Source organism: Giraffa tippelskirchi, chromosome 3 (assembly GCF_054371585.1).
Source record: "Giraffa tippelskirchi isolate mGirTip1 chromosome 3, T2T-mGirTip1v1.2.pri, whole genome shotgun sequence".
NCBI classification, from domain to species: domain Eukaryota; kingdom Metazoa; phylum Chordata; class Mammalia; order Artiodactyla; family Giraffidae; genus Giraffa; species Giraffa tippelskirchi.
This window is the reverse complement of record NC_137277.1, coordinates 18015989-18037950: the sequence shown is the minus strand read 5'-3', so window position 1 is coordinate 18037950 and position 21962 is coordinate 18015989. Positions and strand designations below refer to the sequence as shown.

Sequence of the window (21962 nt, the reverse complement as noted above, 5' to 3'; positions counted from 1 at the left end):
GAGCAGGGAAGAAAATAACTCTGGAGCTTTACCGTTTGCAAAGGGTTTCTGTGGTCCTCCATATATTAGATTCCTTGACACAAACCTCATGAAGACAGGAGGTCACACAGGTAGGAGACAGAGCCCAATGGGCCAGAGGGATCCCAGGTCTGCTCCCTCCTGGCAGGCCCTGGGACACAGCGGGCAGAGTTCTGAACCTTGGCTCTGACCCAAACCAGATCATCCCTCTGGGCCGGGAATCGGAATAATCACTATGTTACCTCTGGGTGTCACAATGCAGTGGTGTCAGCGCGTCACAGGTCTTCACGAGGAGCCATCTTCTCCATGACTGGGGTCATGGTGTTGGGAGGGGTCCATACCTTCCCTCCTTTCCCCCCTCTTGCCGGGTCTCAAACCGCAGAAGCAGCCACCCTCTGCTGTTCTCATCCAGCCCTGGGCCCACTCTGCAGCCTCCTTGACCAGCCTCGGCCCCTCCTGGGTTTGCAGTGAGTTAATGAGCTGGTCTCTGAAGTATGAGCAGCTCGGGGAAAGGGGGCACTGAATATGGCCACCATGGCAGCCGCATTTGTCACACTCATTTCTGGCTTTAATAGGCTGCTGGCTGCAGGATCAACACATCAGCAGGTCTGCCGGCTCTGGCAAGAGGAAGCTGACGTCCACACTGGTCTAATTGGGTTGGGGAAGGAAGATGGAGTACGTGGATGTGAGGCTGCCCCAGCACCTTCACTCCTCTCACACAGGTACTTTTGGTGCTGGCTGAATCCTGGATGAAGTCAAGAGGGCGACTGTACATTCTGGGGCTGGGGGAGTGAGAGGCCCAGGTCTTAGTGTGGGAAGAGGCCACACTTAAGCACAAATGTTAAGAGCGGAGTCTGGGAACCTCGGTTGGTCAGTGATGCTGGGGGTACAGTGGCAGCATGGAGCATTTCAGATCAACACACTTTATTCAGCACCAGTGGCAACTCAGGCTCTGCACCAGGAACACAGAGATGAATAAGACACAGTTCCTGCCTGCAAAGGGCTTACAGTCTAGGAGGAGAGACCAACCAGCTTTTGGTTGATTATTTTACTGTGGATTCAGGTAAAACATGGTGGTGGCGGGGTGGTAACCCAGAGCACCTAACCCTGCCTGGAGCTTCAGGTGGTGCCTGAGCTAGAAGGTAACCAGTTGTGGGGTGAGGGGTGGGGGAGGGTTATTTTAGATTGGGGAGCAGCAAGGCAAAGGCACAGAGGCAAGAAACATCAAGGTGCATGTGGACCCCCAAGAGCTCAGGGAGGTAGAATGGTAGGGGGCAGGGAGCGGGCTGCAGGCAGTGCTGGGGAAATGCCACGGGGGGACGGTGGGTCATCTCAGAAGAGGCCTGGCCTCTTCCCGGATATAGTATCGCCCACAAGGGAATCCTTCCTGTATCCTGGCTCAGGGCTTCAGTCTACGGGGGAATCCTGCTTGAAAGTGGCAGCCTTTGGTCCAAACTGATTCCATGACGTCCACCAAGAGGACATTTTGGCCATGATGGGGCACGTGCTTGGAGACGGTTTAGGCCCAGGGGCCCTCCCAGCTTTAAACACTGGTGACAGCCCCTCAGAGTGCTCCTCACCCCCACCCACAAGAAATTACCAATAGTCTCTCACTGTTACTGCCACACCCTCTCATGGACATTGTTCTGTGGGGGGTTCCAGAGGGAGGGGCTCTGGGGGAGGTGGGAAGGAGCATCTGCTGACAGAGGGCTGTTTCCCTGCCTCGGACAGAATGCAGTATGTGCCCAGAGGAAGGGTAGGCCCAGGGCAGGGCTCCAGCCCAGATCCTGAGTGCATGTGTTGAGGGGTTGAGAGGAAACCCGATGCATTTGTTACCTGGTTCCAGACTCTGAAGAGATGGAGACCCAGCAGTTCCTGCCTTGGAGGGTCCAGCTAGGGGGAAGGCAGGAGGTAGTGGGTGAGCAGGTAGAGCAGACTGATGATGCCGGCCAGCCCTGTGAGGACCCCGAGCCGCAGTGGCAGGTACTCCAGGGAGTGCTCCAGCTCCGTGTGCAGGAGGACCACCTGGCGTTTGGTGATGCTCCACTCGCCTGAGTTGTCTAGAACATGGCGGGCCATGCGGGCCTTGTCCTTCAGGGGCAGCTGGGCCTTGATCCGGGCCTCCGCATCCTCGCGACTCAGGTTGTTCCGCCGCATCAGCCGGGCCAGCTGCGTGTCTCGGTCACTAAGGACCAGGCAGAAGGGCTGCTCAGGCACTGCAGGCTCCGGCTTCCCTCCTCCCTTGTTACAGGGGTGGGCAGCCCTGGAAGCTCAGGCTTCCCCCACCTCACCCCACTCTTTGTGAGCACCCTAGCACTGCTGTGGGCTACCTAAGCCCCTTAATATAAATGGGGAGGGGAAAGGGGGGCAGCAGCTGTTTTCTGCCATCTGGGGTCTCTCTGCTTGGCTACCAGGCCCGAGATTCCTTGGTTTTAAGATGGGAGGATTTGGTCACCTGGAATCAGCGACATCCTGCATCCCTGGATGGGTGACCTTTACTGAAAGGCCTGGGTCTGCAAGCTAAATGCTTCCCGCAGTTCCCCTGGGGACCAGGGCCTACGGCATAAAAATCAGCTTCCCGGGCTTCCACAAAGAGCCCTCTCCTTGTCTCCCCACACCCACCTTGGCACATTCAGAGCACAAGGACAATGCTGAGATGGTGGCTACTGGGCTGGATGCCACGGAGGAAGGGGGATGCCCCGACGTGCTTCCAGCAGGAGCAAGGACTTGAGAACGGGATCCCCTTGGCCCTTGGAACAGGACTGAGCACTGCACAGTAGGCCGAGCAGCACCCAGCCTCCCAGCTCCAGAGGAAATAAACAAAGAATGCCTCTCTTGCCTGCTCTGATGTTACTGCCTGGTCCTTCCTCAGCAAGCTCCCTGTCCTGCTTTGATTACACAGGCACTGTCTGGCTGTCCTCTGGAGCAGGGTCATCTCTAGCAGCCCCCAGCTCTCTGACTGCCTAAGCCCCTCGGTGGGAACAAGGGGGGAAAAGGCTGCAGCAGCTGTTTTCTGCCATTTGGGGGTCTCTGTGCTTTGCCTCTAGGCCAGAGTTTTCCCAGTTATGAGATGGGAAGATCTGATGACTACAGCTTAGTCCCTTTAGTCTACTTGTGGCCTAGACCTGAGGACCTCCTGGGATGGGAAGACAGAAAGGACAGATAGAACTTGAACACTAGCCAATTTCAAAGCCACTGAGGACCGAATGCAGCAGAAAGTCATTTCTGGCTGACCAATCAAGGAAGACCTTGTGTAAAGATGGCGTTTGTACTGGCCTTGAAAAGTTGGTAGGACTTCTGACTTCCTTTGTTAGGAGGACAGCAAGGTTGTGGGGCCAGTTCCCACCTGGCCGAGAACAAGGACTATATCCAATCCTTGTCAGGGACTCTGCAGATCTGTGGCTGGGAAAGTCTGGCTGAGAGAATGGAGATGGCTTGGGGCCACCAATGAGCACTCATCCTTCAGAGGGTGAGGCTGAGACCATGGGCCTCCCAGGATGTGAAGGCAGAACTCGCCGACGGCCCTTCCTGGAGCTCAGCAAGAGTCACTTGTGGTTAGTTTAAGGACTGATGTTGTTTGGGGTAACGGAACTTTTGCCTTTACAAAAGGCAAATTAATTTACCCCACAATTAGCAAGCTCCTCAAAAAAGTGAATAATCACGTTTTGGTATAGTCACACTTTGGTAAACCCCCCGTATTGGTTCAAATGCCCAAGGGGTAGTTTGCCAGTTAAAGGAATCCGTGTGGGGATGGACTTATTTTTGTTAAGTGTAGATTCCTTTTATGCAAGACAAATAATCCTTCAATTATCTCCTGGGTATCTCTCAAGAGTCATACAACCACATGTGATAACAGTGGGGGATGTATGGTACCCGGGACCCTGGGAAGGCTCTGGCCAGTGAGTGGGGCTGGAGAATCTCCTAGGAAGCGGGCAAATCCACAGAGCCCCATCTATCTGCCAGGAGCCAAAGCTGTCTCTGCTCTTGGCAAAAGGAAAGCATGGGAGGAGGAAGGTGGGAAACGTAGGCCTGAGTCACCTGGTGACTACAGATGCAACCAGGTCCTATTTTGTTTATTCGGGACAAAGAATCTGCCTGTAAAGCAGGAGACCTGGGTTCAATTCCTGAGTTGGGAAGATCCCCTGGAGGAGGGAATGGCAACCCACTCCAGTATTCTTGCCTGTAAAATTCCATGGACAGAGGAGCCTGGCAGGCTACAGTCCATGGAGTCACAAAGAGTCAGACACAACTAAGTGACTAACACTTTCACTTAAACATTATACTCGGAGGTGGTTTTTTTTTTCCAATCCCTCGGTACAAAGTTTGGAGTTATATTAAAACTCCAAGGCAAAGAGAACTCTGTCTTCATGGAGTCCGCTTGGCCTCAGTTGACAGTCTTTCCCAAACAGGGAACAAAGAACCCAGAGAGGCTATAGGTTTACATGGGTAGACACAGGCCAGCAGGGGAGAGAAGAGGATGCCTGACTCCCTGCTCCAGGCTCAGTAGATTCAGGCTGCCTTTAAATGACAGCCCAGGGCTGGGAGCCGGGAGGGCAGGGTGATGCTGGGGCCGCCGAGCACTCCAGGCCCTGCTTCCGGTGTTCCAGGAGCCTCCCCTGCATTAGTCTCTGGAGAACCACTCTGTGCTCAAAATACCTGCAGAGCCAAGGAACCACCTCTGTGTCTGTTATATCTGTGGGTGGCATCCTGGAAGTTTCTGGAAGGCAGAGACACCCTGAAGCCTCACCTACACTCACATCCCACTGGGACTATGACTCATTTTCTCTGACAGTTTGATCCTCTTGTTTGCCAAACCTGGATGCTGGTCTGCTCCATGTCCTGAGGGATTCTGAGAACAAAGCACCTTCTTTAGCTGAGTTCTGACAGCTCCCTCTCTGCAACTTTCAGTTCATACATATTGCCAGTGGGTGACCCTAGACAAGTTCTGTAACTCCTGCCTTGAGTTTCGTATACCCCAGAAATATCAACTCCTGTCCTGACTACCTTATGCTGAGAGGTAAATTGAGTGAAGTAACAAATGTGGGAGCTGTTTGGAAAGTTGAGAAGCGTTGCAAGAGGAAAAGGAAACCACTGAATAAGAACACGGTCCCCCAGGGCAGGGCCCGGCATCTAGGCTGAAATGCCTCCAAGATCCAGCAGGGGGAGCCCTTCCCAAGCACTAGAGAGACACCTGGGGGCCATCACTTCCCACATCCACCCCCAGGCATATCTGGGCCTGGCTCTATAGAGGTCAATTTCTACAGGCTCTGGGCACTGCTACCCAAACCCCCTGGGCCTCCTGGTCACCACGTGGGGAAAGGGTGAAATGCGATGGGCCATTTCATAGGTATGTGCCTTACCCCAGGGGTGCTCCTTTCCAGCCTCAGTCGGGCCAGGCCTTGCCACACACTCACCAGTATACTACCACCGTATGCTTCATGTACTTGAGCAGTTTCTTGGTCTCAAAAAGCAGGGGGATATCCAGAATCACGTAGCGGTATCCTGGGGAGAGGCCAGGAAATGCACAAACTCAATTCTGTAAGCACACACAGGACTACGTGCTCAGTGTGGGAACGAGCCAAAACCACTGTCCCCCACCATCAGGAGGAGCTCCCTGGCAGAGCGGGGAGACCTTCTAAGGAAAGGCATAACCTGAATGCTGCTGCTGCTGCTAAATTGCTTCAGTCGTGTCTGACTCTGTGCGACCCTACAGACGGCAGCCCACCAGGCTCCCCCGTCCCTGGGATTCTCCAGGCAAGAATACTGGAGTGGGTTGCCATTTCCTTCTCCAATAACCTGAATGCTAGCTGGTTCCAACGCCACTCAGGACAGAATGTTGCAGAAAGTCATTTTGGGATGGATGATCCAGGAAGACCTTATAGAAGGGATGGCATTTGTAGTGGCCTTGAAAAGCAGGTAGGACCTCTGAGACTTGAAAATGAGGTGGGCGGAGGTGAGGGTTCCAGGAATGGGAGTGGCTCTGGCTGAAGTGGAGGCCTGGAGCAGAGTGAGGCGAAGCTGACAAAGCAATCACAAAGGGTTGAGTTCCCCTGATCTGAAACCCAAAGAGTTGCCATTTCTGAACAGGGAGATGACACAGCCGAATTATAGGAGACTGGAGAGAGTTTCTGGGAGTAGCTGGGTCCTTTCTGCTCTATTTCACCCACCTTTCCTCAAAAAAAGCGGAAAAAGGGCTTCCCTGGTGGCTCAGTGGTAAAGAACCCGCCTGCTAATGCAGGGAACATGGGTTTGATTCCTGGTCCCGGAAGATCCCACATGCTGAGGGGCAACTAAGCCAGTATGCCACAACCACTGATCGCATGCTCTGGAGCTTAAGAACTACAACTACTGAGCCCATGTGCTGCAACTACTGAAGCCCGCGCACCCTAGAGCCTGTGCTTCATAACAAGAGAAGCCACCACAATGGGAAGCCCGAACACCGCAACTGGAGAGTAGCCCCCACTTGCCACAACTAGAGAAAGCCCAGCACACGTAGCAACGAAGACCCAGCACAGCCAAAACCAAACTAATAAATTAAATAAATAAATAAATAAAAAGAGGTTCTCCCCCCAGGAGCCAGGTCCAAGCCTGGCTCCCTGCTGAAGAGTCCTGCAAGGCTATCTATAGATTCTCCCCAAAAAACTCATACATGGGCAGCGGGAGCCGCCCCAAAGGAAAGAGGCTGCTTCGTGGCATCAGAGGTAGAGCTCCAGCCAGGGAGTACATGTACTGGTCTGGATGTGGTGGGGTGCTTATGACTAATACTATAGAACCAACTCCTGCGGAGTAGAAGACACTGTCTAGACTGCCTACTATTGCTTTGGCCAAAAGGTTCATTTGGATTTTCCTGCAAGATCCTATGAAAAAACTGAATGAACTTTCTGGCCAACCCAATACAAGCCAAGGCCAGTCAAAGGGCGGCACCCTCACCCACTGTGAGCTACTCACCCAGAAACACTTTGGGCTCCTAGTTCTCGACACCAGTGACCACTGTGTAAGTGTCAACAAGCTGGCACGGGTCCAGGAGCAGTGAGAAAGGGCTGGGCACTGGCTCTGGCCCAGAGACGCCTGCCTGGCTTGGACGATGCCCCACTGCAAACACGTCCAACCACAGAGGCGGACACACGTGGTACCATCCCAGGGGCGTCATGGGGAGCTGCGCTCCAGGTGGTACAGGGGACACGGCGACCCAAGCCACTGGGTTTCCTGTTCCTCAGGGCTCGATGCTCAGGAAGCCCAAGAGACGCCTTCAGGTGAAGCCAGTGTTGAGGGAACGGGCTCTGAGGACGTGCCTTGGTGCGCGGCCCCCACTGTCTCGCTCCAGCCCCCTTACCAAGCCTCGCCTATGTCGGTGGGTGAAAAGATGACCCGCCTCACAGGAAGACGGTAAGGACTACGTGAGCAAACGTTTGTAAACCACTCAGCTCCCCCTCACCCAGACCCTCACTTGAGGCTCCACAGGTGATAGCTGCTATTACTACCATTACCGCTGTTTCTGGAGGAAGGAGGCCTGCAGCGCGGGCTCCCCGCTCCTCTCCAGCCCAAAGCAGGAGCCGAGTCCAGAGCCTCCCTGGGCCTTTTATCTCCCTTTTCTGCTCCGCTCCCGTCCCTTTCTCTCCCGTCACTGTCCTTTCTCCTCGGCTCCTCTTGGGAGCTTGCGGCCAGCTCTTTGGTTCGCTGGCAAAGGGCTATTCAGCTGTCACATCGCTCCTGCTTGATAAGCTCTGCAAACCATCCTGACTCTATTAAGACATCCGTCTGCCTACGCGGAGACCTCCCAACAGCTGGTGATCTTATCTGACGTTTGATTATACCAACTCTGACAGTTGTATTTGTTATACTCATCAGGGGAAAACTGGGACTGAGGAAGCCACAGCTGTCGTCCCCATTTTTCACCTTATCGAGCTGAAAAGAGCTTTCTGGCTTTTATTTAAGTGGTGGTGGTTGAGGAGAGGGGAGGCTGGGTAGATGACACAGTGGGAGAACTTTGGAGCAGGTGATATTATCCGATGCTTAATTTCATGAGGGGAGAGCCGCTACCGCCCTGAAGCCCTACAGACGTACATACTCACGCCTGACCTGGGAGAGATCTCGAAAGGGCAGGAATGAAAGGCAGAAGGCCCCACTCCCGGTTGGGGGACAGGGTGGGGGGCCGCGGGGGAGGACAGGAGGGGTCCTGCCACAGACACAAGAGGCAGGACAAAGGCAGCAAGAGTCCAGAGACTCTCCTTGAGGGAGGAGGTGGGGAAGCAGGGCTGTGACGAGGAGATGTAGAGCAAAAGCTGGTCTGGCAGGGAGGACACCCAGACCAGCTCCTGCCTAGCCAGGGCTCGGGGACAGGGAAGGGAGTATCAATGTCAAGGCTGTCTGTCAATTCATCCCTTTCCTTTGGCAGGGAGGTACTGGCTGGGGCAGTGGGGTTGGGGGGAGAAGGTCCCCACTCTGTACATGAGAACTTGATGCATGAGAGAATCTGGCCATGATCACAGTGCAAAAGCCTGGAAAAAAGCATGAAGGCTCCTCATAGCCTCCAGGAAGCAAAGTCTCAGCCTCATGACTGGTGACTGACAGCAGACGAGCAGGCAGGCCTTCAACTCAGAGCCTGGGCTGGAGGCTCCACGTCCCAGAGGCTGGCAGGCAGCTCTGCAGGGCCCTGGGCCGGCCTGTCGCCTGATTCCAAGCCACTGCTCTGGGCTCTCCCCCTTCTCCCAGGGGCTGACCCCATCCTGGACAGTAGTGATCAGGCCACCCCTACCCCATGCCGCCCTGAAGAACGACTGCAGCATATGGCTTGGGAAAAAGGCTGCCACAGATCCTGCTTTACAAATATGCTCCCCTCCTCCAGACCTGCCCCATCACTTGGCTGGCCCTGCACATGCCCAGCTGGCTCTCTCCACTGCGGCCCAGTCCTGAAGGATTATCCTCCACTGGAATCCGCCCCTGCAGGCCCCGGCCACACTGGAGCCTCCCTACCTTCCACCCTGCAAACTTTCTCTCCCAGGCGGCTCAACCAGCACCAACTCTGGCCATGGTTTACGTTTGCTTGGTGACCCACAGTCACGCTGTGGACTCTTAGTCCCTAAGAACTTTCAAGATGGTATTATTAGCCTCACTTTGTGGAGGAGGAAACAGCAAAGGGGTGGGCTCACTCTGACAGTCATGCTGCTGCAAACCATGAGGGCTGGGACTTAAACTTTGATCTTATGACTCCATTATTCATCAGCTATTATTATTCCCTGAAGCTTCCCTGGTGGCTCAGCAGTAAAGAATCCGCCTGCAGTGTAGGAGATGCTGGTTTGATCCCTTTGTCGGGAAGATCCCCTGGAGAAGGGAATGGCAACCCACTCCAGCATTCTTGCCTGCAGAATTCCATGGACAGAGGAGCCTAGCGGGCTACAGTCCGTGGGGTCACAAGAGTCACACAAGACTTAGCGACTAAACCACAACAACAACATCATTATTATTCCCACCCCTATGAGAAAAATCAGCTTCCTGGAGTTCAGGGCTCAAAAGCCTCAAGTGCCTCTTCTCGTTAAACTGTCCACTTCCTTAAGAGTTGAGGGACGTCACTTCATCTTTCGGGGGCTGGTACCCGGCTGCAAAGGGGATGCCAATGAGCAGAGTGAACTCGACAGCCTGTATGAAAACCGGTTCCTCCCTCCATGGACAATCTCTCTGCACAGAAGGGTTCGTGCCTTGAGGAACCGGCTCTGCCCTGCCTGGTCCCAGGCCCGGGACTTACCCCGGAGGAAGTACTTGAAGGTCTCTTTCATCATTTCCTTGCAGATCTCGGGGTGGGTGATGCTGTTGAGCAGGTGCCGCCGGTCGGGCTGGTTAAAGATCAGGTCGCCCAGGACCTTGCGATCGATGTCACCGTTCTCCAGCAGGACCTCGGTGCCGAAGGCCTCCACGATGCGCCGGTGGGCGGGATATCCCGGCTGGACGACTGAGGTAGGAAGAGGAACCTGGGTCATTCTCTGGAGCCTCCAGGCCAACAAGGGGCTACAGGCAAAATGATGGGGCAACCCACGGGTGCTTCTTTCAGTTGGATCAAAAACAAAATGAGGGAGACTTCCTTGATGGTTCAGTGGTTAAGAATCCACCTGCCAATGCAGGGGACTTGGGTTTGATCCCTGGTTTGGGAAGATCCCATACGCTGAGGGGGCCACTAAGCCCACATGCCATAACTACTGAGCCCACGTGTCTAGAGCCCGTGCTGCACGAGAGAAGCACCACGATGAGAAGCTTGTGCACTGCAACCAGAGAGCAGCCTTCTCTCGTCGCAACTAGAGAAAAGCCTGTGCAGCAATGAAGAACGAGAGTAGCAGAAATAAATAAATAATGTTTTAAAAATCAGAGGAGGGAAAGCCGTTAGGGAGGGGACCAGAGCACCCAGAATCCCTCGTGTTGGTCATGGGGTGAGGGGAGGGGGAGGGAAGAGTGAGCAGAAGAGAGGCGGCCACAGAGGGTGGGAGCAGGAGACCAGGCTGATGGGAAAGGCCTGTAAAAAGGTGAGGCCTGATGGAAGGAAGGAAGCAGAGAGGAGCTGCAGGGTACAACTGTGCCCACAACTCACCGTGCCGGGCAATGACGTCCACATCGATCACCGCACAACCCAGCTGCTGGAACACCTGGATCACTGAGCTCTTGCCCGAAGCGATGCCCCCTGTCAGGCCCACCAGGAACATCTTCCCAGGAAGGAGGGAGGTTGGTGAGACTGAGAACCAGGAGCCTGGAGTCACTAGGGGCCAAGCTCCCTGAAGGTGAGGGTCCTTCACAGGAACGCCGGAAGGACCTGTCTGTGGGACAGAGCAGACCTGGTCAGCGTGGGGCCAAGAGGCTGGGGAAAGGTGAGGCAAAGGCAGGCAAAGCGAGGGAGACACAACCTGGCCAGGCAGTGCCACGGCTTGAGCCTCAGGGCTCTGGATCCACCCGAGACAGGAAACTCTTTAAAAGCATTCACAAAGAAGGCAAACTAACACTATGTAAATTTAGCCACCAAAACGCTGAGCAGGCAGAGCAAGGTCAGGTTCTATTAAGCAAAGAGAGCTTTCTGGAGGCGGTGACACCCTGGCGACACCCCACTGAGGGCCAGCTTCCCACAGGAAAGGGACAGCTGTCCCTGGTGAACCCAAGGCACTCTCCAGATGCCCCCAGCACGCCGCCAGCCTCCACTTCCTCGTCTGGACAAGAGGCTCACGGGAGGAAACGGCCTGCCCACCGTGCCCTAGCACTAGCACCGGGACAGCCTGGGCAGCTGGTCGGGACTGAGAGGAATAATCCCTCCTCCTCATCAAAGAAGTGACCCAGGTGGGGAGCCCAGCGGCAGGCAGGCTGGGTGGCCACTTAGCCCAAGGTTTAGAGAAGGATGGAGCATGCCAAGAATAATGAGGAAAGGATGACAGGCTGGGCGGGGAGAGAGCCTTCAACCTGGCGTCGCGACTTGAGGCTCTCGGACAGAGAAGTTGCAATACAGCCCAGAGGCTAGAAGCACGGATCCCTTCAAATTCAGCTCCTCCACTTACATGCCGTGCAATCCAGGGTAAGTCACTTGCCTCTGGGAACCTCAGTTTTCTCATCCATAAAATGGGGTAAAATGGGGATGACAGAACCTGCCTCCTAAGGCCGTTGTGCAGAAACTCGGCAGACTGACTGAGAAAAATGCATCTACAGCCCTTAGCGCACTACCACTCACATGGTAAATGCCCAGCAACAAAGGTGAGGGTGCTGGTGCAGGCTGGATGCTGGGGGTTATGCTTATGTGGCAAGGCATGGAAAGGAAAAAAGACTTTCATGAGATTAGGTCTCCATTTCTGCAACTGCAGACTCTCTCACCATAGATTTTAAGCTATGTTGCATTTTCAGTAAACATGGTTACCATGTCCTGGACTTTGTTCCTGAGCTGGAAGAAATTATATCGAAGGCCAGGTCTCTCTCATCCTTCCTTCAGAAGTGTCAAAGGAAGGATTTCCAGGACCTTGAAATCTGTCACAGGACTTTTTTTTTTGGTTAAACAGCAGATTTACTGTCCTGATTACACTTCGCTTGAGCTTATATTCCAGTAGTCACGTACGGATGTGAGAGTTGGACCATAACGAAGGCTGAGTGCCGAAGAATTGATACTTTCAAATTGTGGTGCTAGAGAAGACTCTTGTGAGTCCCTTGGACAGCGTGGAGATCAAACCAGTCAATCCTTAAGGAAATCAACCCTAAATACTCACTGGAAGGACTGATGCTGAAGTTGAAGCTCCAATACTTTGGCCACCCGACACGAACAGCTAACTCACTGGAAAAGACCCTGATGCTGGGAAAGACTGAGGGCAAAAGAAGAGGGTGGCAGAGGATGAGATGGTTGGATGGCATCACTGATTCAATGGACATGAACTTGAGCAAACTCCAGCATGGTGGGGGACAGGGAGGCCTGGGGTGCTGCAGTCCCTGGGGTCACAAAGAGTCAGATATGACTTAGCCACTGCACAACAATACTGAAATGAGCCTGCCTCCCCTGAGGACACAGCAATGATGGGGAGGTGGCCGCTGGGACGTGGGTTGGCTGGCTGGGTGCCTCGAGGTGACACCAACCTACAAGTTGAAATCTGCCCAGGCTCATTCTCATTCAGGGAAGCCTGGGATGGAGAGAGGAAAATATCCACCAGTCACCATCCAAACAGAGTTCTGACTAAATTATTAAACCGTTTACAAAGACTGCTCCTCAATCTCTGAGACTGGAGTCGCCCTCAGGTAGGTCTCCCCACAGCTTACAAAAGAGGAGTTAAGGATCGGGTTCAGCTGTGAAAGAAATTTTTTTTCGTCCACACAGCTGATGCTTTGAAATGGAATACCCAGCATTCTTCATCCCAACTGTCACCTGTTGTCCCTAAAGCCCTGGGTCTTCTCTTCTGCTGAAGACCCGCCTGGAGGCACGTAGTGGGGCCGGAAAACTGGCCGCAGCTGAGGGAAAGGACGGGGCCTGCTTCTCCACAGGGGCCTGACACCTCATCATTGAGAGCAAGCCACTGCCACCTGGTCGCCCGAGTTTGCCAGGTTGGGTAAAGGGGCCTGGAAGACCATGTAGCCGAGCAGACCTCACCTCCTGCCTGAACACAGGACAGGACCCTTCTGGAGACCTACTGCACCAGATCTCAGGGGAGAGGGGTGGAGGCACCCAGGGGGTTCTGTTGTGTCACAGGGCTTGGGACGGGCTCTTTGTTTATGATGGTATAGACTGAGGACTAGAGAAGAGGGACTTGCCCAGGATCACAGTGAAAAGCAGAGCCTGGATGGAAATCGGGGCTCCTAACTCTGTGTCCAGACCTCTGCCTTCATGAACTCAGGGAATGGGAAATCAATTTACATTTGGATTAAGACGAAATAAGGAAGGTGCGTCTGTCTGCAGGGACCGAAGAAAAACGATTTCTTGACGATCACACTGGTCTTCCCTCTGCAGAACAGGGGGCCGAGTCTAACGCATAACCACCAGGGCACAGGCTCAGTGTCTGCCCCTGGCTCCTGGGGTAACCTAGTGAGGATCTCCCCTTCTTGGGGCCCTGACTCACAGCGGCTTGGCCTCCGCTGGGAAGGGCGAGGGGATGGAGGCGTGCATGCTCGGGGAGGCTGTGAGCCCCTGGCTTAAAGGGGCCAGACAAATACCAGCTGTTCCAGTCCCATAAGCCCCTCCATAGCTCACTCCCTCACAAACGGCTGACTGAGCCCCTGTGGGGTTTACAGCAACCAAACCGAAACACAGGTCTTGCCCTTCAGGAAAGCGTGGTGAGACAGACAGTTACAAATGAAACCAGCCAAGAACACTGACAGGTGACCGAGAGCTGTCACATGGTACTCACCCTGGGGCTGGGGAGCCCCGGTCTGCCCCCAGGAGCCACCCTGACCCAAGGGCCCACTGGACCCTCAAGGCTCAGCAGGAGGAAAGGTTTAGGTTCCAAGCTGCCTGGAAGTCAGGCCCCTGGTCCCACCCAGACCTGCCCTGTAGCTCTGCCCCAGGCACCTTCTGGAGCAGTGACCACCTCTGACATCCTCCTCCTGGTGTGGCTCAAAAATCATCACTTTGTAGAGTCCGTTCCAGTTCCCCTCACTGCACTGCCATCCTAAACCTGGCTGTGATCTGAATCCCCTGTGAAACTGCAGAAAAAGTGCAGAGGAAACCCAGCCTCCACCCTAACCCCTTGCCTCTGAGTCTAGGGCAGGAACTCACTTCCCAGCCAATCAGACACCAGAACCCCGGTGAAAATGGAAAGCCGCGGATTGGAGTTGAGAGGCCTGGTCCCAGCCTCTGCACTCTGCCAGAAAACTAGCTGTGACCTCGGGAAGCCTCCTCAGCAGCCTGGCCGAAAGCGGGAAGCGCTCTGAAGAGAGAAACAGTGGAGCCCCAAACGCCTGGCCCCGTCTCCACACCTGTAAATGTGGGGCTGGACTTCCAGCAGCAAGAACAGCAGCAGCCCCGGAGGAAGGCTGAGTCACGCTGGCGCGTCCTTCCTCCCTTCCTGTGGTCCAGCGCTCTTCCCAGGGTGACCAAAGAATGACACACCCACTGGTGGCCGGCCGTCTCCCTCCTCAGCACCCAAAGCTGTTCAGAGCGTTGGCTGAGCTGGAGAAGGAAGAACAACACCGGGGCCCACAGCGACAAAGAGAAGCCAGTGAGTGGGAGCTGGATTCCAGAACTGATCCCGGGCCTGGGATCCTAGCGGGTAGGAGCCACATCCAATCTTTTCTCATCTCTCTGTCTCCACATCAATGGGAGGCAGCAGGGAGTAAAGAAAGGGTAAGGACTGGGGTTAGAGAGGGGGGGTCTCCAGTCCTGTGAGGTGACGATGGAATTCTGTTGTGCTCCACTACCACTGGGCCCTTTGGTTTTGACCTCTCGCGCCCTCATGGTCCAGAGACGACAAAGAAAATACATTTGGGGAAGGTTGATCTTTCTTGGAATCTCCCCTGGCAGGGTTTCTTGGGGAAAAATGAGAGTGGATGGCCCCGTGCCGTTTGGGGAATTCTCAGTCCACCATGCCCACCCTGCTAACCTAAGCCACCCGCACCCAGAGCCCAGACCCCTGCAGGAGCTCGTGACCTGGCACCCCCTCCCCCTCAGTCCCTGCCTTGCTTCTCTCAAGGCAGCCAGGGTCGTGGCTTAAAGTGAACATCTGCTCCTATCATTCCCATCTAAAACCTTCGCTGTATTTCTCCTTCTCCTTGACTGCAGAGGTCTCTGGCTCCTGTGATACCTCCCACTGTCCACCCCCACTCCCATCCCCTCCATCACTCCTCGTCCACGCCTGTGCTCATCACATGCGCCTGCTGCCTGTCCCTGAGCATGCAGGCCCTTTCCTACCTCGGGGCCTCCATGTCTGCCGTTCCCCTGCCCACCACCCTCACCTCCTGGCTGACTCCTCGAGTGGTGCCAATCAGGCACCAGGCACTGTTCAGAACAAAGGCGCCTGCCCCCACGGAGCTCACACTCCACTGAAGGAGGTAGTAGGGGAGGTATAGAAACAGAAAGCTCACAATATGTGAAGGAGTGCTAAGTAGGGGAGGGGATCAGGAAGGACGGGGGTCCTTGCTTTAATTGAGGGACCAGAGTGGTCACTCTGAGTCAGGACCTGACAGCAGGAGGGAGCAGGTCACCTCTCTCAGTGCAGCCTCGTGCCCCTCTTAACCCAAATTGGGCCCCTCACACATCTCACCACTTCATTTCCTCTCCTTCCTTTGTTGCCACCTGGCTTTGTACTTCTGTTTGCATGATGATGTGTTAGATAAAATAAGCTCCACGAGTCCACAAGCTGTGTCCAGCGCTTGGACCCTTTAGTCCCTAGCATCTAGCCCAGGGTCCAGTGTCTGTCACTCACCAGGTGAGTGATACTGGTCACCTTATTTAACCTTCCTTGGAGTTATTTAACCCTCATCTGTAAAACGGAGCTAAGGAGCCCTCCTCTTGGTTGCCATGAAAAGTAAATGAATTAATATGTGTAAAGCACTTAGAACAGTACTTAGCACACATGGAACTCTCAACCAAAGCTCCCTTTTCATTCTGATAGTGTTTGATGATCAAGCGTAGAATGAATGACTGAACAACTCCATGAGCAGCGAAGGGGACCGGAAATACTTGGGGTCACATTCTCCCTTCACTGGCACAGGGGAGGCTCCCAGCGTGCTCCCCTATCCACGAGAACACACTGCTCACGGCTAGTAAATCCCTCCTGGAGAAAAGTGGAGGCAAACAGAACACCCAGCGGCTTCAAGCAGAGTAAGCAACTGATATGTGAATGGACACTCTCTGCTCCCTCAGGAGAGCTTGGGGCTTGGTTGGGAGCGAATTCTCTTGCTCTGCATCTCCCTCCCAAGCAACAGCCCCACACCTGCAGGCTGGGGCCAGGAGCCTGCTCCCTCATTAACTTCCAGCCTCCTTCCTCCTCCTCTGCAGCCTCTCAGGATTTCACCCTGGGCCAGTCTGACCGGCCATGAGTCTTTCCTTTGAATTACTTTCCAAAACGGGTATATCCACTTTGCTCCAATGATCAATATAATCATTCATGAAAACGAGTCGTTCCCTACCTTGGGACCCAATTATTTTCTTGTGGAACTAGGGGTTGCAAAAATACATTGTTTTCCAGTTAACTAGTAAGTGCTATTTTTATCTACATTTTCCCCGCTCCTGATCTTTCATTATTGGTGAGAGGCTGCTGTTTAAACCTGAGTCCAAGTTCTCCTCGTCCGCTGGACCTATTACGTCAGCACCTCCTCCTCCAGGTTGCCAGGAGCTGGAGAGAGTCCCCAGGGCAGGTGTGGCGCTCAGCCTGCCTCTCCCTTTGCCCTGCCAACACCAAGGGAAGGCAGCTCTCTCTTCTAGAACCCCCTCCAGGCACACACCACCGCTCCAGGGAGGTTTTATGGGTGGACAGGGAGGTTGTTTGGACAGGACAATTATGCTAGTATTCACACAGAAAAATGATCACAGGGAAAGCCAAACCTCAGGGGCTGTGAAGTCACAGGGCCTGGGCTGGGATGGCAGCCATGTGGCCTCGGGCAATGTACTTCAGCGCTGTGGGCTTCTGTTTCCTTGCATATAAAATGAGATTAATAATGACTATTTGGGACTTCCCTGGTGGTCCAGCAGTGAAGACTCCATGCTCCCAAAGCAGGGGGCCTGGGTTCGATCCCTGTGGGGGAGCTAAGATTCTGAATGCTGCATGGCGCAGTCAATAATAATAATAATAACAACTACTCACAGGGGTTTCCTCAGGATTGAATGAGGTACCATATACCAACATCACCTCATCTTTCCTAACTCAACATGTGACACGTCGGTGACAGCAGTCTACTCCCTTTCCCTGAAGGGCACCTCTGTCCTTTCAGTTGCTCAGCCCCAAACCCTTAGCATCCTCCCAGTCCCTCTCTCACAATCTTCATCTAACCCACCTGCCCCCTGCCAGTTCTACCTCCCAGACACGCCTGGTTCCGCCCCCAGCCCCGCATCTGGCTCCTGGGTCACAGCAGTGACTTCTGAGTGATCTGCTACCACCTTTGCTCCCTGACAGTCTGCTGGTCACACAGCAGCTAGTGTGATCCTAAGTCAGATCACATCACATCACCCCTCTGTCTCAGAGTTCCTGTGCTTCTCCGGACAGACTCATCTCCAGCCTCTCTGGGCACCTTCTCCCACTCTCCCCGTCAAATGAGACCTCCAGTCACCTTGGCCCCTTGCTGCCCCTTGACTGTGTTGGGCACCTCCCACCTCGGGCCTGTGGACATGCTGCCTGTTCCCTCCACATGCAGGACCCTTTTCCCAAAGGTCACAAGGCCCCTTTCCCCTTCTCTGTCCCACTGCTACCCAATCAGACTGTCCTGAATATATAAAGTAGCCCCCCCCCGCCCCCGGTTTCCCTCATGTTCCACTTTTCTTCACTGTGCTTATTATCACCCCTCAAATATTACGTCTACGTGATTATTTGATGTAATCTGCCTCTCCCCCTAGAATCTGAGCACTATTATATTTAATGTGCTTAAAACAGGGACCAATAAGTAGAAGGGCCTCAAAAAACATCTATCGCATACACAAACTGTTAAGTGTCAGTCATTCAGTTTGCGACCGTATAGACTGTAGCCCTTCAGGCTCCTCTGGCCACAGAATCCTCCAGGTGAGAATATTCAAGTGGGTAGCCATTCCCTTCTCCAGAGGATTTTCTCAACCCAGGGATCTAACTCGGGTCTCCCACATTTCGGGCAGATTCTTTACCATCTGAGCCACCAGGGAGCCCCTAAATACACAAAGCACACATCTAAATGTCCAGCTCATGGGTAAGCAGGAACTCAACACTGACTATTTTAAATAAGAATATGTCTGTTCCAGAAAACCTACTGTGAGAATTACAAAACCTTTTCCACATCACCTCCCACCCCCACAGTCCTGGGCTGAGATATCTTTGGCTCACAAATGAGAAAAATGAGGCAAGGAGTGCCAAGGAAGGCTGAGTCTTCCAGCAGGCAGGAACTGGAGTGTAAGAGCCACCACCCACTGTCTGAGCATTCCCTACGTGCCTGGACGTTCTTGATCACATCTGATCAACACAACAGCCCAATGAGGTTGGTTCTTATTTATTCCCATTCTTAAGGTGAGGAAATGGAAGTTAAAAGAAGTTAGGTCTTCACCTGGAGTGGTTCCAGGCGGTCTTCAGACTGGGGAAGGAGAACCCCTGGAGGAATGCACGCAGAGTTTCCAAGGGACACAGAGACATAGTTTAAGAGGAATAAGTTTGGGGAATTCCCTGATGGTCCAGCGGTTAGGATTCCATGCTGTCACCGCCAACGGCCTGGGTTTGATTCCTGGGTGGAGAACTAAGGTTGCACAAGCACTGGAGCACAGTGCCCCCCCAAAAAAGAAAGAAATTTCAACTCAGTTTGCCAAGTGTTTCCCTATAAGAACAGATCAGCCTTGGAAAACGCTGTAGGTTATCCTTTCCCAGGTCCCCTGAAAGGCATAACCACCCACCCATGCCAAATCTTACTAAGGTGCTGTGTCCCACAGTGCAAAATCCCCCTGGCCCCACAAAAAGACAATTCAGAATATCCATATTCATGCTGAGAATGTGGCTGTTTATAGTGACTATGTAAAAATCCTCCTGCCAAGTCAGGTGGTTTCTAAACCTTTGCCGTCAATAAAGTTAAAGGAGGACCTAAAAGAACTGACAGTCGACAGGTCCTTGGTAATTGATGTCAATGATAGATCAGTGACTTTTTTTTTTTGCCCATAACTCAAAAGATGTTCAAAGAACTGAGTATTATTGTCACAATAAAACATCTTCAAGGCCTGCCTATTTATTTACATGAACCAACTTTTTCAGTGTTTACAGGCATGAGGAAAAAAAAGCTTTGCTTATTCTGAGGCAGGAGGCGGATGCCCCCACCCTCAACCCCCAGGGTTAAAAATTGGAGATTCATTCTCTATTGACCAAAAAACTCCAAGACGAGAATAGCAGGACAATTAAGGGAGGAGGCTGGACCCTGCAGACACCATGTATTTCTCATTCCAGAAGTCAGGAGACCTCCATGAACACACATGGGCAGAAAAGGCTCCTAGGAGGCCGAAGAGGAATCATGTCAAGGGATGATCTACCCAGATGCCTTTTTGGTAGGATTCATCTTGGCTAAGAGATGCGTATGGCCACATGGAAGGATCCTAAGATATAACGAATATAGACTGTGAACCAGGCAAATCATAATGACTGGCCAAAGGAAACAGGGAAGAAATACCCCATAAAAGTAATTCAAACTACCAAGAGGGCGAGACTCAGCAACTCAGGGACTCTCCCTTTGAGTCTGCCTGTGTGTCTAGCCACACGTACTGTACTCTTTTTCCTCCTAATAAATACTTAACTTGCTTCACTACTTTCCGTCTTTGTGGAAATTCTTTTCTGCAGAGCCGAAGGGCCAGGGCCCTTGTGACTGACCACTGGTCTAGTGGCTAGGATCCAGTGCTTTCACTGTTGTGACCCAGCCTCAATCTCTGGCTGGAAACCCAAGCCCCACTCCAAGCCATTGCAGGCTGAGGTCACATGAGATCAATTCTAGCAAATATACAGGGATACATATATGAATTAAAAGAAAAAGTTCCTCTCAGCTTACTAAGAGAAGCATTTCAAATAAGACTTAGGTTTAACAATGATAAAACTAGTTGTTTTGGTCAGTGTTATATTTTACAATTTTGGAACTCAATCCAAAAGAAAACAGTATAACAACACAATTTTCAAAAATGTTTTAGTTTTTATAAGTATTTTTGTCGCAGAGCAGAAAAACAAACCAAAGACTTTCGAGTATAAAACTGATTTGACTAGAAAAAAAAATGCTGTGGAGGAAATTAAGTAGAAATAGGAGTTCAAGGAGGAAAATGGAACATGTAAAATTTCAACTGTTCAATAAAAGCTGGTTCATGTAATCTTTTACAAGGATGAGGGAAAATCAAATCACTATGGTATTTAGAGTCCTTTGCAGACTTAAGTGCCTGACAGTTTCATTTTTCAGATGTCAATATTTACCATTAACCAGAAATCACACCTTTGCAACTATTGAAACTTTCAGAGAAAAATGTCAGCAACCTAAAAATGTGAAGAGTGGGTAGTTTCCGAAAGGAAGCTGAGCTCAATAGCTCAAGTGAGGTTCTGAACCCTTTGAACAGACTACCCGTGGGGACAGATTCAGACCTTGCTCAAGAGACAGAAGAGGATTTGGTGGGAATTTAGGGCCCCCCTAAGGGGAAACTACCTCAACCGGCCTGTCCACTTCCTATCATAGCCGGATCTCTATTATGTCACCGTGTCCCCAGGCTTGCCTGCACCCCGCCAAATCCATCTAACTTATTGAGGCAAACCTGCACCCCCGGCCCCAAAGAAAACACATTTCAAAGCCTTCCATTTCCTCAACTTTAAAACTAGGGCTTAATGTCAAGGTTCATTTGGGTGAAAATTTCCCCATAACTAAGAGAAAAATTTTTGCCAACTTCGTAAACAAACTCAGCGCCAGAGGCGCCAACGGTTCCATTTGGGAAGCGGGGAGGGGGGAGAGAAGTAGGCTGTCCTTTTCATCAACGCAAGAGTTGTGAACTCCACGCCACCAGTTTCATGTGAGCAAACGAGAGTCGGAGCGGTACCCATGGTCACACAACTGGAAATGGCAGAGGCTGGATTCAAAAATCAAACTTAGATCTGACCACAAAGGTCTGAAGTGCAGGGGGCGGTGGTTTAGTCGCTAAGTCGGGTCGACTCTTGCGGCTCCACTGACTGTAGCTGCCAGGCTCCTCTGTCCATGGAATTCTCCAAGCAAGAACCCTGGAGTGGGTTGCCATTTCCTTCTCCAGGGGATCTTCCCAACCCAGGGATCGAACCCGGGTCTCTTGCACCCTGCAGGTAATTCTTTACCGAATGAGCTACGAGGGAAGCGGCTTTGGCCTGAGCCTTGGTTTAAATTCACTATTTCCACTGCTTTCTAGTTGTAAACCTTTCTCAGTTTCCACAGCTCTAAAACTGGTAAAACATCACCCTACTTAGTAGGGTTGTTGTCAAGGCAATGAGCCACGGAGGTAAAAGCGTTTGACTAAGAGCTGCTACATAGTATGTGCTCAATAAACTTTAACCGGGGCTCAAAAGAAAGGCGCATATTCTACGCCAGCCCAGCACGACTACTGCGCCGAGAATACGGCACCTGGACACAATGCCTCCAGGCTGGATGAAGCCCTACAGGTGCGGTGGCCCGAATGCCAGAGTAGACAAAGCGGCCCCAGGGGCCGCAACCCGGCCAGCCCCCTCCCCAGGGTCCGGCCGCTCCCACTTGCCCCTGCGGCGCGCTACGTACCCTGGGACTCTGACCCGGCTTGGGCCGCCGCCGCCGCTCGCCCAATCTCAGAGGCGCTTACTGGGTGGCTCTCTGAAGACAGGCGGGGCCTC

The 21962-nt window shown here is 52.9% G+C and overlaps 1 protein-coding gene and 1 long non-coding RNA gene across 11 annotated transcripts; one reads left to right on the top strand and one right to left on the bottom strand.

Annotated features, from left to right (window-relative positions):
• Window positions 1–564: 564 nt before the first annotated feature.
• On the bottom strand, window positions 565–21919 carry DCAKD (dephospho-CoA kinase domain containing). 10 transcript variants are annotated; one of them, XM_081577120.1, is made up of 8 exons: window positions 12887–13139; window positions 12240–12332; window positions 10595–10817; window positions 9761–9964; window positions 5433–5520; window positions 2070–2203; window positions 1855–1911; window positions 565–800 (listed from the first exon to the last, which is right to left on the bottom strand). In XM_081577120.1, exons 3-8 carry the CDS (start codon window positions 10704–10706, stop codon window positions 733–735), a joined length of 663 nt encoding a protein of 220 aa, XP_081433246.1. In that variant the 5' UTR covers window positions 10707–10817; window positions 12240–12332; window positions 12887–13139; the 3' UTR covers window positions 565–732. The 10 variants fall into 10 exon arrangements, with proteins under 10 accessions (XP_081433246.1, XP_081433247.1, XP_081433242.1 ...); XM_081577118.1 differs by lacking the exon at window positions 565–800 and adding an exon at window positions 926–1029; XM_081577122.1 differs by lacking the exon at window positions 565–800 and adding an exon at window positions 926–1011.
• LOC145541227 (uncharacterized) lies at window positions 13280–19911 on the top strand. Its single transcript, XR_014078888.1, has 3 exons — window positions 13280–13398; window positions 14218–14723; window positions 19557–19911. It is a non-coding gene; the product is annotated as an uncharacterized LOC145541227 (long non-coding RNA).
• Window positions 21920–21962: the final 43 nt, after the last annotated feature.